Source organism: Balaenoptera acutorostrata, chromosome X (genome assembly GCF_949987535.1).
Source record: "Balaenoptera acutorostrata chromosome X, mBalAcu1.1, whole genome shotgun sequence".
NCBI classification, from domain to species: domain Eukaryota; kingdom Metazoa; phylum Chordata; class Mammalia; order Artiodactyla; family Balaenopteridae; genus Balaenoptera; species Balaenoptera acutorostrata.
Window position 1 is genome coordinate 14,053,402 of NC_080085.1, and position 12,119 is coordinate 14,065,520.

The 12,119-nt window shown below is 42.4% G+C and overlaps 1 protein-coding gene across 3 annotated transcripts in view; it reads left to right on the top strand.

Moving 5' to 3' along the window:
- The window catches only part of REPS2 (RALBP1 associated Eps domain containing 2), a 236,160-nt gene that overhangs the window by 62,969 nt on the left and 161,072 nt on the right, over nt 1–12,119 (top strand). For all 3 annotated transcript variants that reach the window (XM_057538983.1, XM_057538984.1, XM_057538985.1), the window contains exon 2: nt 6,864–6,987. In XM_057538983.1, the coding sequence (XP_057394966.1) occupies nt 6,864–6,987 (124 nt within the window). The remainder of the gene's footprint in view (nt 1–6,863; nt 6,988–12,119) is intronic.

The window sequence follows — 12,119 nt, forward strand, 5'->3', positions numbered from 1 at the left end:
GGCCTATGGGCTTACCTCACTTATGTGTGTATATTCTACGTTGGCTACAAAGCAGTGATTCTACTGGTATATAGGAGCAAAGGACAGATTCCAAGGTAAATGAGGCGGTTTACTAATGCCGGATTTGGGGGTTAGTCTTGAAGTACCATAGTGAGTATTTTAGCAGCAATTTCAGTTACCTTTTGTTAAGAGCTTTTCTAGTTCTATGTGATAGTTATGGTAAAGGAAGGTTACCTTGATAATTAACACTGACTGAAATATAGTTGTTAAATTGTTCACATGGCAAGGATTACAATTTCTTCATATTAGGAGTTACTCTGCAAGACAACTATATCGATGATGTTAGTTTTTTCCATGTATAGGCAGTCCTGTATCTGAAGATGTGTAATTTATTTATTCACAGTAAGGAATGTATTATAAAACTCAATTACTTGAGCTTCCATGGTGGTGCAGTGGTTAAGAATCTGCCTGCCAATGCAGGGGACACGGGTTCGGGCCCTGGCCCGGGAAGATCCCACATGCCACAGATCAACTAAGCCCGTGCACTACAACTACTGAGCCTGCGCTCTAGAGCCCACAAGCCACAACTACTGAAGCCTGCACACCTAGAGCCTGTGCTGTGCAACAAGAGAAGCCATGACAGTGAGAACCCCGCACAGTGCAACGAAGAGTAGCCCCCGCTCGCGGCTACTAGAGAAAGCCCGCACACAACAACGAAGACCGAATGCAGCCAGAAAAAAAAAAAGAAAAAACAATTACTTTTTATTTGTGAGGGTTGCTTCATTCGCTTGATGGAGAATTTTTTGGACTGTATGCTGTGTGCCTATCCTTGCGCTAGGAGATAAATAGAAGTTACTCATTGCCCTTGGAGAGAAGACATTTTAATGGGAGGCAGAGATAAACAGATAATTATAATATTTGATAAGTGCTGAAATAGACATTAAAAAGCTTGAATATGGAGAATTTCAAAATGTATACAAATATACACAGTAGGAGGATGAGCCCTCACAAACCCGTCACCCAACTTCAGGCATTTTCAACTCTTGGTAATGCTTGTTTCACCCATACTCTCCAGTTACTCCCTTTCCTCCTTTTATCTTGGAGCAAATCCAAGACAATAATGTATCATGTGATAGACATTTATAGACATTTGAATAGTCAGAGAGTACACTGGGAAAAGAGACTATATCTGGTGACTTGAGAAGGAGCTACAGAGCAGTAACATTTGAGTTTAATCTAGTGGGGAGTGAGGATGTTGTAGGTCCAGGTGAATGGGATGGAACCCAACAATTATTGAACACTGCTAAGCATCATATCAGGTTCATTTAGTACATTATTTAATTTTTTCCCTCATAGTCTTACGGGAGAGACAATATCTCTATTTTATCAGTATATACGTGGAAACTAGATTTCAGCCTGACCAACCTTGACTTCAAGGCTGTTTAGTTTCCCATCTTCTGCACCGTGTACCCTAGGCACAGAAATGTAAAAGGTCAAGATGTGCTTGGGAAAGCAGGAGAAGCTGAATGCAGCTACAGAATTGTGTGCATGTATGTGTGTCCAGAGATGAAACTAGAGAAGCTGCTCAGGGCCAGGTTGTGAAGGAACTTTAATGCTGCGCTAAGAAGATAGGATTTTGTCCTGAGGTGGTGGGGATCCGGGCTGAGATGCCTTTAAGCATGAGAACAGTATTGTTAGCTTTTAAAAGGCAGATATGCAGGCACTATGGAGGATGAACTGGAGTTGGAAGATGAGCTGAGGAGAGACTGGTTCGAGAAAATTATTTGTTCAACCACTATTTATTAAGCATAATCAACGTGGCAGGGAAAGGAACTGGTGAGCAAGACATACATCTCCCTGTTTCATGGAGCTTAGCCTAGCAGAGAATCAGTTACATGCAAATGGCCTATCGTGATGTGATTTTATAATAAGAAATATATATTTGGTCTTCAACCTAGTTCCTGGCACAGAGCTCCAAAAACCCTTGAGATTTCCTGTGATAAGAGCAATAAAGGTGTCTTGTTATGTTAACGAGGTGACTTTTGGAAAAGTTCCTAGGTAACAAGGTTGGAGGCTGCTTCCAGGGGACCAGATGATTAGAGGGTTGGAACTTTCAGTACTCCCCCCCAAGCCCCACCCAAACTGGAAACCGTACAGATGTCCAGTGGCAGAGGAAAAATAATACTGAGTAACAACAAAAATGAGTGAACCACAGTTTCACTCAACAACTTGGAAGAATGTCACAAACAAGTTTAGAAACAAGCAAGACTAATCTGTAGTATTAGAAGTTAGGAAACTGACAGGTGGGTAGTGACTGAAAGGAGCTTCGAAGGGGGGCTTCTAGAGGCTTGTAAGTTTTGATTTCTTTCTTTTTTTAAAAAAAATTATTTATTTGGCTGTGCCGGGTCATAGCTGTGGCATGCGGGATCTTCGTTGCGACACGTGGGATCTAGTTCCCTGACCAGGGATTAAATCCAGGCCCGCTGCATTGGGAGCGTGGAGTCTTAACCACTGGACCACCAGGAAAGTCCCTATTTCTTGATCTGGGTGCTCGTTATGTAGTTGTATTCAATTTGTGAAAACGCATCTAACTACGTACTATACACTTATTTGTATGCTTTTCTGTTTGTATATTATGCTTTTCTATAGGAATACACTTCAATAAAAAGCTAAATATATAAATTATTGGAAAAAAGTTTAAGTTTCAAGAGCAACATTTCTTCTAGAAACAAATTCTGATAATAAGTATTGTTGCCTCCTTGCACACCTGAGGAAAACTGACACACTATTATATGAAAGTCACGCTTTAAAAAAGAAACCTGTCCCTGCACAGTAATTTGTGTGAATTCCATTAAAAAATAAAATATGTCACGATGGCCAGGTGAGATATTAGGAAGGATTAAGGCATGGCAAAGGAGAAGATAGCCTTGACTTGGCAGATGGTTCTGTGATAGATGTGGATGTGGTTAGCATCAAAGATAAGTTTCTGATTTGGGATATGGAATTGTTGATGCCAGCAACTGAGGCGAGGGCTGCTGGAAGATCTGCAGGTTCAAGCATATGTGGGGAGGGGCAAATGAGTAGGGCTTATTTAATTTATGTTATGTCTGAGATGGCTTAGGGTATCCACGTAGAGATGTCCAGTAGGGTTTTAGAAAAGTGCATGAAGTATCTGAGTTGTTAGGTTTGGAGAGAGTGGTTTGGTGATCATTAGCATTTGGATGGTCACTGAAGCCTGGGGAAAGAATGAGATTACCAAAGAGCAGTGATTCTCAACCTTGGCTGCACATTAGAATTACCTTGAGAGCTTTACATGAATACCCATGCCTGGGCCACACCACTGACCAATTAAAGCAGAATCTTTGGGGGTGGAGGCTAGGTCTCTTTTATTTTTCAAAAGCTCCTCAGGTTATCCTAATATGCAGCTAGAATGGGAACAAAATAAACAAGTAGACCAAAAAATTAGACAATGGCATGTTTATTGAATGGACACTATTGTGGGCACTACTACTTTAGCCTTCATGAGGTAAGTACCTGTTTACACTTAAGGGGAGACTGAGGCACAAGAGGTAAGTAACTTGCCTTAGGTTATACAGGTAGCCGGTTGGTGCTAGGGCCAGAATTCACACCTAAGTCATTTACTCCAAGAACTGTTCTCTTTTTTTTTTTTTTTTTTAAGAAATTCACGTTCTTTTATTTATTTATTTATGGCTGTGTTGAGTCTTCGTTTCTGTGCGAGGGCTTTCTCTAGTTGCGGCAAGTGGGGACCACTCTTCATCGCGGTGCGCGGGTCTCTCACCATCGTGGCCTCTCTTGTTGCGGAGCACAGGCTCCAGACGCGCAGGCTCAGTATTTGTGGCTCACGGGCCCAGTTGCTCCGTGGCATGTGGGATCTTCCCAGACCAGGGCTCGAACCCGTGTCCCCTGCATTGGCAGGCAGATTCTCAACCACTGCGCCACCAGGGAAGCCCAAGAACTGTTCTCTTTACCATAACACCCTATTGCTTCTCCACTCAAGAATGAATCTGGGGGCTTCCCTGGTGGCGCAGTGGTTGAGAGTCTGCCTGCCAATGCAGGGGACACGGGTTCGAGCCCTGGTCTGGGAGGATCCCACATGCCGCGGAGCAACTAAGCCCGTGAGCCACAACTACTGAGCCTGCGCGTCTGGAGCCTGTGCTCCGCAGCAAGAGAGGCCACGACAGTGAGAGGCCCGCGCACCGCGATGAAGAGTGGCCCCCGCTCGCCGCAACTAGAGAAAGCCCTCGCACAGAAACGAAGACCCAACACAGCCAAAAATAAATAAATAAATAAATAAATTTATAAAAAAAAAAAAAAAGAATGAATCTGGGAGGGTTGAGACTTTTGGAATGGCAGTGTGAGAAACTCAGCAGATCCTCTTTCCAGTGAAACAGCCTCTTAACTGGTAAAAATTGTAAAGGATAATCATTTAAAGTCTCTGGAAATTGACCTGAAGACATACAGCAAACGTAGAAACATTTATTCAGGAAAATATCCTAAATCTTAGTAAGAACAGTGAGCCAGCAGCCTTTGAGCCACGACCTCTTCCTCTCCCCACCCCCACCAGTTCCACATGGTGGAGGCTCTGTTTTCAGTGGGTCTAGCCGAGAAGACAGGACTCACTCCCCACAACCCCAGCTCATAGTCTAGGGCTAGGAGAGGTGGACTGTGGGCTACTGGAAGTACCAGAAGTACCAGCAGGAGAAAGAGAGAGAGGGCCAGAAAAATATTTGAAGAAATAATAGCCAAAAACTACCCGAGTTTGATGACAAACATTAGTCTTCACATCCAAGAAGCCCAGCTCTGTCCTGACTCCTGTGGCCGCAAGTCTCACTGTGACTGCAGGCTGGGGATGCCTGCAATACAGTGAAAATACCTGGAATGCAGGTGGGAGAGAATGGAAGTAAGGCCAGTTAAGATGCCACAAAGCTCGCTGTTCTTCCTGAGATTCAGCTGTTTTTCTTGAATAAACACTGCCCGGATTGCTGCAGACTTTTGGTTAATTTCCAGAGTTCTGTCCATTTTAGTTGGTTTCTCATTGCTCTGATGGAGGAGATAATTTTTGGAGACGCTTATTCTGCCTTTTTTTGTTGACATCCCAGTTGAATTTTAATAGGAATTTTCTTCAGATTACTTAGTGTCTGTTTATAGTTTGTTCTGAAAGTGTTTGTGAGGTTAATTATTGGAGATCTAAAACTCTATCCATAGGACCAAGAATAATAATAAAAAATGCAGTGTATCTTTATAGCAGAATATTATGCAGTTGTTAAAATAAAACGGTAATTTTAACTGTGCGCTAGAGAAAAATATTCAGGGGATGATGCTAAATGAAAAGCAAGTTGCAAAATAGTATGTGGTATTCTATTTTCATAAAGTTTGAATAAGCAACGAGAAAAACTGGTGTGTGCTATGTATATATGCCGAGAACATTTCTAGAAGAAATGTATAGTGTTTTCCTCTGGGGCACAGGGAGTGGGGGTGCTTCTTACTTCTTCACCCCCACTTACTATTATTTGAACTTTTGAGTATCTCTTACTTTGAAGTAACTTTAAAGAAGTCATTGAAGGGACTTCCCTGGTGGCACGGTGGTTAAGAATTCGCCTGCCAATGCAGGGGACACGGGTTCGAGCCCTGATCCCACATGCCGTGGAGCAACTAAGCCCGTGCGCCACAACTACTGAGCGTGCGCTGTAGAGCCTGTGAGCCACAACTACTGAAGCCCACGCGTCTAGAGCCCGTGCTCCGCAGCAAGAGAAGCCACCGCAAGGAGAAGACTGCACACCGCAACTAGAGAAAGCCCGAGCAAAGCAACAAAGACCCAATGCAGCCAAAAAAAAAAAAGTCATTGAATATTTAATTTGTTATTTTTAAACTACCAATAGGACATATCATGTTAGTTTAAGGTCTGCAAATGAAAGATTGCAATATCTTGATAATATTTGTGTGTATAGTACTTTTTTTTCTCTGAAGTGTGCACTCAAGATGTAATTTTAATGCTTAGGAAATCATTTTGCTTGAGAACTTAAAAAATAATGAACTCAAATTTCCCTGGTGGCACAGTGGTTAAGAATCTGCCTGCCAATGCAGGGGACCACGGGTTCAATCCCTGGTCCGGGAAGATCCCACATGCCGTGGAGCAACTAAGCCCGTGCGCCACAACTACTCAGCCTGAGCTCTGGAGCCCACAAGCTACAACTACTGAGCCCACGTGCCACAACTATTGAAGCTGCGTGCCTAGAGCCCATGCTCCGCAACAAGAGAAGCCACTGCAGTGAGAAGCCTGCGCACCATGACGAAGAGTAGCCCCCCGCTCACTGCAACTAGAGAAAGCCCGCACGTAGCAACAAAGACCCAACGCAGCCAAAAATAAATAAATAAAATAAATAAATAAATTTTAAAAAATCATTAAAAAAAATAATGAACTCATTTTTAATTTTGATCAACTAGGATAATACACAAGTAGTGGTGATGACAAATCTGTTCTCTTTTCACCCGGGTGACTTTCTAGACTTTAGACTTTGCATATTACAATCCACCCCCTGAAAAAGTCACTCTTTTGTAAGAAGCTTAACAGCCATCCTTTGTCACCTTTATTTTTATCTTTGAAAGAGGAGGAATAATCACCCAGTCCTGAAACATCACGCGTAGGTAGAATTGAATTATCCAAATTGAAAACCTCCCTGCAAACTGGATGAAAAAGAATGCGACCAGCCTGTACCCGTAGGTTCTCCAGGGACTTTTTGGTTAGTTACCCCATGAAATCCGTGAGATTTCATAATCTATTTTGTCTCATTTTGCTGTTATGAAATGGAGTTTTCAGCATCCTTTCTCTTGTCTGTTTTCAGATCACAGAACTCTGTGGTGCAAAGCGGGTTGGTTATTTTGGTCCAACACAGTTTTACATTGCCCTGAAATTAATTGCTGCAGCACAGTCTGGCCTCCCCATGCGGATAGAGAGTATTAAATGTGGTAAGTATCTCCCATTGATACATTTTATTATCCGTGACAGGTTTCCTGTTTATGAGAACCATTTTTAGTGGGTTTAAGGCCTGTTCTATAAGCATTTGTGGAATTTTTCCTTTCTTCTTCCAACTCTTCTTTAAAGTAAAATAAAACTTACCAGGTATCTTAGTGTTGTTTTTTTTTTAATGAGAAAAATTCAGATAGTGACCTGAGATTCGTTCCTTTTAACTCACTTGCAGTTAAAAATAGATTTCGTTCTTTAGCCGGAAAAGATTGGGACAGGATTCTAGAGCCTGTGGCAAAATAATAAGACCGTTTAATTTTCCACTCGAGGAATCTATAATGTCATTTAAGGCTCTGTTAGGGCTGAGTAACTGGGAGAATTTGAGTGGAACTGCCCCTTCTGTCTCTCTTCTTTCCCTGCCAGGCACATCAGGTATGATCATCTTTTAATCTCCCAATTCTCAATGCACTATTTTCATGATTGTTAAGTACTCGGGGGCTACCAAAATTTTTGCAGAATGAATTTATCTTCTCAAAGTTTTGATTTACCATTTTCTTACCCTGCTATCCCTGCCCCCAACCCGCGACATACTTGAGCACTTAAACCAAAAGTAAAGCCCCAAACCCTTAGCATCATCTGCAGTGCTTCAGTACTGGTTTTACCAGGCTGTTTAAAGAAGGTGATTATTCAGTGGATGTGCTGAGGTCCTTTTTTAGTTCACTCTGATGTGAATTACTTTCCTATGGCCACACAGCTATGCAGGAACTTTGTCCTTTTCCTCATTTTGAGATAAAAATCACTCAACTGTTCCTACCTGTTCTGTGAAGTCCCTGGTGGACCTCAACGTGGGTTGAGGATTTATGGTTAGTCCATGACAACCTTGTAGGACAGCTGCAAATAGCAGAGAAGATTCTGATAGCTTGACTATGGGAAGTGAAGCCTTTTTACACTAACCATCAGTAGGCTGCAATCATCTTGCTAATCTTTTTTAAAGGCTTAGTGGGTGCCAGACACTGTCTCATTTAGTCCTCATGACATCTACCTAAATTAGATAATTGTGTCAGTTTGCATTGCCTTCGATAAGCTGTGATAACAAGTACCATTGAAATCTCAGTGCCTTAATGGAATAAAGGCTCGCTTCCTGCTTTGCGGTGGGTCAGCTTGAGTAACTTGCCTAAGGATTGTAAGGTTCTAACCAACTCTAGCCAGGAGCTCAGCCTCCAGTTCCCGTGCTCTTCATTGCTATGCAGAGTAGCCTCTTCTGGATGATTCTTTCTGTTTAGTAAGGTGCTGACTCGAATCTGTAATCCTGGATGTTTTCCAAATGGGAAAAAAAATCTGACCCCCAAAGCATCCCTCAGTATTACAGAATTTGGTTCCTTGAAATAGGTTTCATGATGAAGTATTATTTCAGTGGCTGGTTTGGTGTCTAACGGTCACTGCTATCATTCACTTGCTGTGATAAGTTCAAAGTTACAGCTCACTGAATTTCGATTTGTGGTAGGCACTGATAGTTTCCATTCCATTGTAAATGGTCATTAAGCTTTATTGTAGTATCCCCCAACTTCATCTTCTGGAAGAGTTAAGAGCTGCTTTGTTGTATAAAAGAATAAACTTCTGACACCTTTGTTGCTTATATTTGGTTAGACTGAAGTCTTTTACCTGATTTGTGCTCGGATCTACAGCTTAATTTCCTTGGGGGAGGGGGTGAAAGGGATGGACTAAGTTATCACTTGTGTAAAGGATTAACCCTTTTCCCATACAAGGCTTTCTCCATTGTATTTTATAAATCCTGATGCTGCCTTTTGCCTCTGAGGGTTTAATTATACTCAGAGTTAATTCTGAATTTTCTTCCTTCATTTAAAGATTTATTAAATGATAGTTATTTGCAGTCAGCATATGTTGAGTAAGGATGAGGGCAAGACTGGGCCAAACTTTGAGCTGCTACTTAGCATTTTCTGATTCGTTGCTTGAAATACATTAGCTTAATGTTTGATGACACAAACCTTGAAGGCCAAAGAGAATGCTCTCTGAGAACCTAACCTGAAAAGCTACTGTCTCTAAAAGGCCCTATCACACCCAAGGAGTTGTGAGTCTACCCTTCCTTTTCTAAGAGTCATACCCTTATTTCATGAATGACATGTGCCTGTGTGTATGTGTGTGTTAACCTCTAACCCCTAGCCATTCCCATTTTGCTGAATACCCCTACCATATGCAGTTGCTTAAGCCAGGAACTTAGAAGCCATTCTTTTTTTTTGGATATTTGTTTTTTATTTTTTCTTATTTTTTGGCTGCACTGCACAGCATGTGGGTAGAAGCCCTTCTTGATTCCCCCCTTTCCCTCATTCACAATATAATCCATCAAAATCCACTGCGTATTCCCTCCATCTCTCTGCCTCTGCTAGACCAGGCCACCTGCAGCCACACCTGAGCACCACGATGATTTTGTCATTGGTTTCTTGGCCTTCTGTCTTCTCTACTCCAGTCTCTTTTCCCACACAGCCGTTAAGAGTGGTCTTTTCAAAATAGCCACCAGTTCATTTTATCCAGCTTCTTGAAACCCTCCCAGTGGTTGCTTGTTGTGCACAGTGCTAAGTTCAAAGTCCCTACACTGATCTGTAAGGCCCTGCATAACCTAGTCTCTGCCTACTTCTCCATCCTCATCTCAAAACTCTTCTTCTTGCTTGCAGTCTGTCCCCCAGCCTCACTGGCTTTCTAGCCATTTCTGGGCCACCTCTTTTCCTGCTGTAGGAAAGACCATATGTTATGTCAAGGTGTTGGGTTGCTAGCGGTCTGTTCTTCCCCGTCTCCTTCCCATGCCGGCTCCTCCTCCTTATTCTTCAGGATTCTGAGGCTGTCCCCACCATCCTATCTAAAGTATGTCCTGTCAAATTAATTCATTAACAAAGGAACCAGCATGTAGTAAAGCTGGTTCAAGAACGTCAGAGGTATTTATAGTCATGGAAAGAAAGAATGCTGGAATAAGATTGCTAAATTACATATAAAATTGATTAATGCCCTACAGCACAATAAAACTGTAACTGGGTTATTATACTCTTTTCTAAGATAAAATTCATTTGCATTGCTGTCAGACAAGAAGTATTTGTTAGCTAACAGTTTTCTACAAGTTAATATCTACCCTTTCAGAATTGTAAAATGCCTAATCAAGAGTAAATAGTAACTTAAAAAGCACACATCCCTAGGGAATTAGGTAATCCTTGGATGGGCCTGTTAGATAATGCTAGATAATGTGGCAGTCCCCTCCCTACTTTATTCTCTCTCATCGCCTGCTCCTTCATAGCACTTTTATCAGAGTTTGTAAATACTCCTTTACAGGTTTGACAAGTTTTTTGTCTGTCTTCCTCAGCAGTCTGCAAGTCCAAGGGGAAAGGAGGAGCATCTGGTAATCCCTGCACTGCGGGGGCCTTGTGGGTACTCAGAGCATGTTTGTTGAATGAACGACTGACTGACTGACTGACTGACTGAATGAATGAAGACATAAATGCCTATGCATGGGGAGCGAGTCTTAATCAGCTGCCACTCTTTAAACTCAAACATTTGGAATTCAGGTTCACCTGGAACTCCTGAGGGATGCCTACAGAAGTCATCTTTCTCAGGCTTTGGTTCCCACCCTCGTCTGCACTTGAGAATCATCTGGGTAACTTTAAATGCAAAATAAAAAATACAAGTACCTGGGGCCACCTGCAGAAATTATCATTAAATTAGTCTGGGGTGTGGCCTGAGCGCGGGGGTTTTCAGAGCTCCCCAGGTGATTCTTCTGTGGAGCCAGGGTTGAGGGTGACTTCTAAAGACAGCTGGGTGGAGTATTTTCAGGAGCTTTGCTTAAGCTCTGAGTACAGATTTGGTCACATCAGGGCCTGAACTGGGGGTAGGCAAGAGGCGCCCAGGGCGTATAACTGTAGGGGGCGCTCGCTCCCCGGGCCCTGCAGGTGCTGACACTGCCTTTCCAGGGCCCTGAGAGCGCTGGCCCCAGGCTTCTCTCTGGCCTCACCCTAGTGGGAGCTGGGGCGACACGTTTGGTGAAAGCTGACTTAGAAGGGCGGAAGGCGGGTGTGAAGTTCAGGGCCAGCAGAGAATTCCTGCAGAGGAAACCACGTGCGAACATTTGCCCTGGGAGCTCCTGTACCTTCCTCCTTTCCGAAGACAGGCCAAGAGTGGGTGTGAGGACTGAGGGACGGTGTAGCAGGGTCAAGAGTAGGGTTTTGAAGCTTTTTGGTGCTATGGGCCCCTTTGGCAGTGTGAAGCTTGTGGACCCCTTCTTGGGATAATGTTTTTTTTTTTTTTTTTTTAAATCTTATTGGAGTATAGTTGCTTTACAATGTTATGTTAGTTCTGCTCTACAGCAAAGTGAATCAGATATATTTATACATATATCCCCTCATTTTTGGATTTCCTTCCCATTTAGGTCACCACAGAGCACTGAGTTCCCTGTGCTATACAGCAGGTTCTCATTAGTTCTCTATTTTATGCATAGTACTGTATCTATGTCAATCCCAATCCACCAATTCGTACCCCCCCCACTTCCCCTCTTGGTAGCCATACATTTTTTTCTCTACATCTGTGTCTCTGTTTTGGAGTAATATTTTAAATGCGTACAACGATGTGGGATAATAAAGGAAAGCAATTAAAACTGACCCTTGAACAACTGGAGGGTTAATCCATGTATAATTTATAGTCGGCCCTCCATATCCGCGGTTCTTCCACATCCATGGACCCAGCCAACTGCAGACCGTGTAGTTCTGTAGTATTTACTCTTGAAAAATATCCGCGTATAAGTGGACTCACAGCGTTCAAAGCTGCGTTGTTCAAGGGTCAACTGTATTTTGAAATTAAAACTGAGATATTTAAAAAAGTTGTCATATAGCAATATACATGCTTCTTTATTAATGTATTAAATAAAAGATCTGTGATCCAAATAACTAGCATACTTTCAGAGTAGTGATGAACATAAACAGTACTTCAGGATGTCCACAGCAACTGTAATGTGATATAAAAATATCTGATTTCGGCGGGTGACAAAGTTGCAAGCACTGCTAACGATATTATAGCAGTTCATTGCTTACATTCATAATTGAAAGAAATGCTAACTTATGGTTAGGGTAGGGAGAATAAA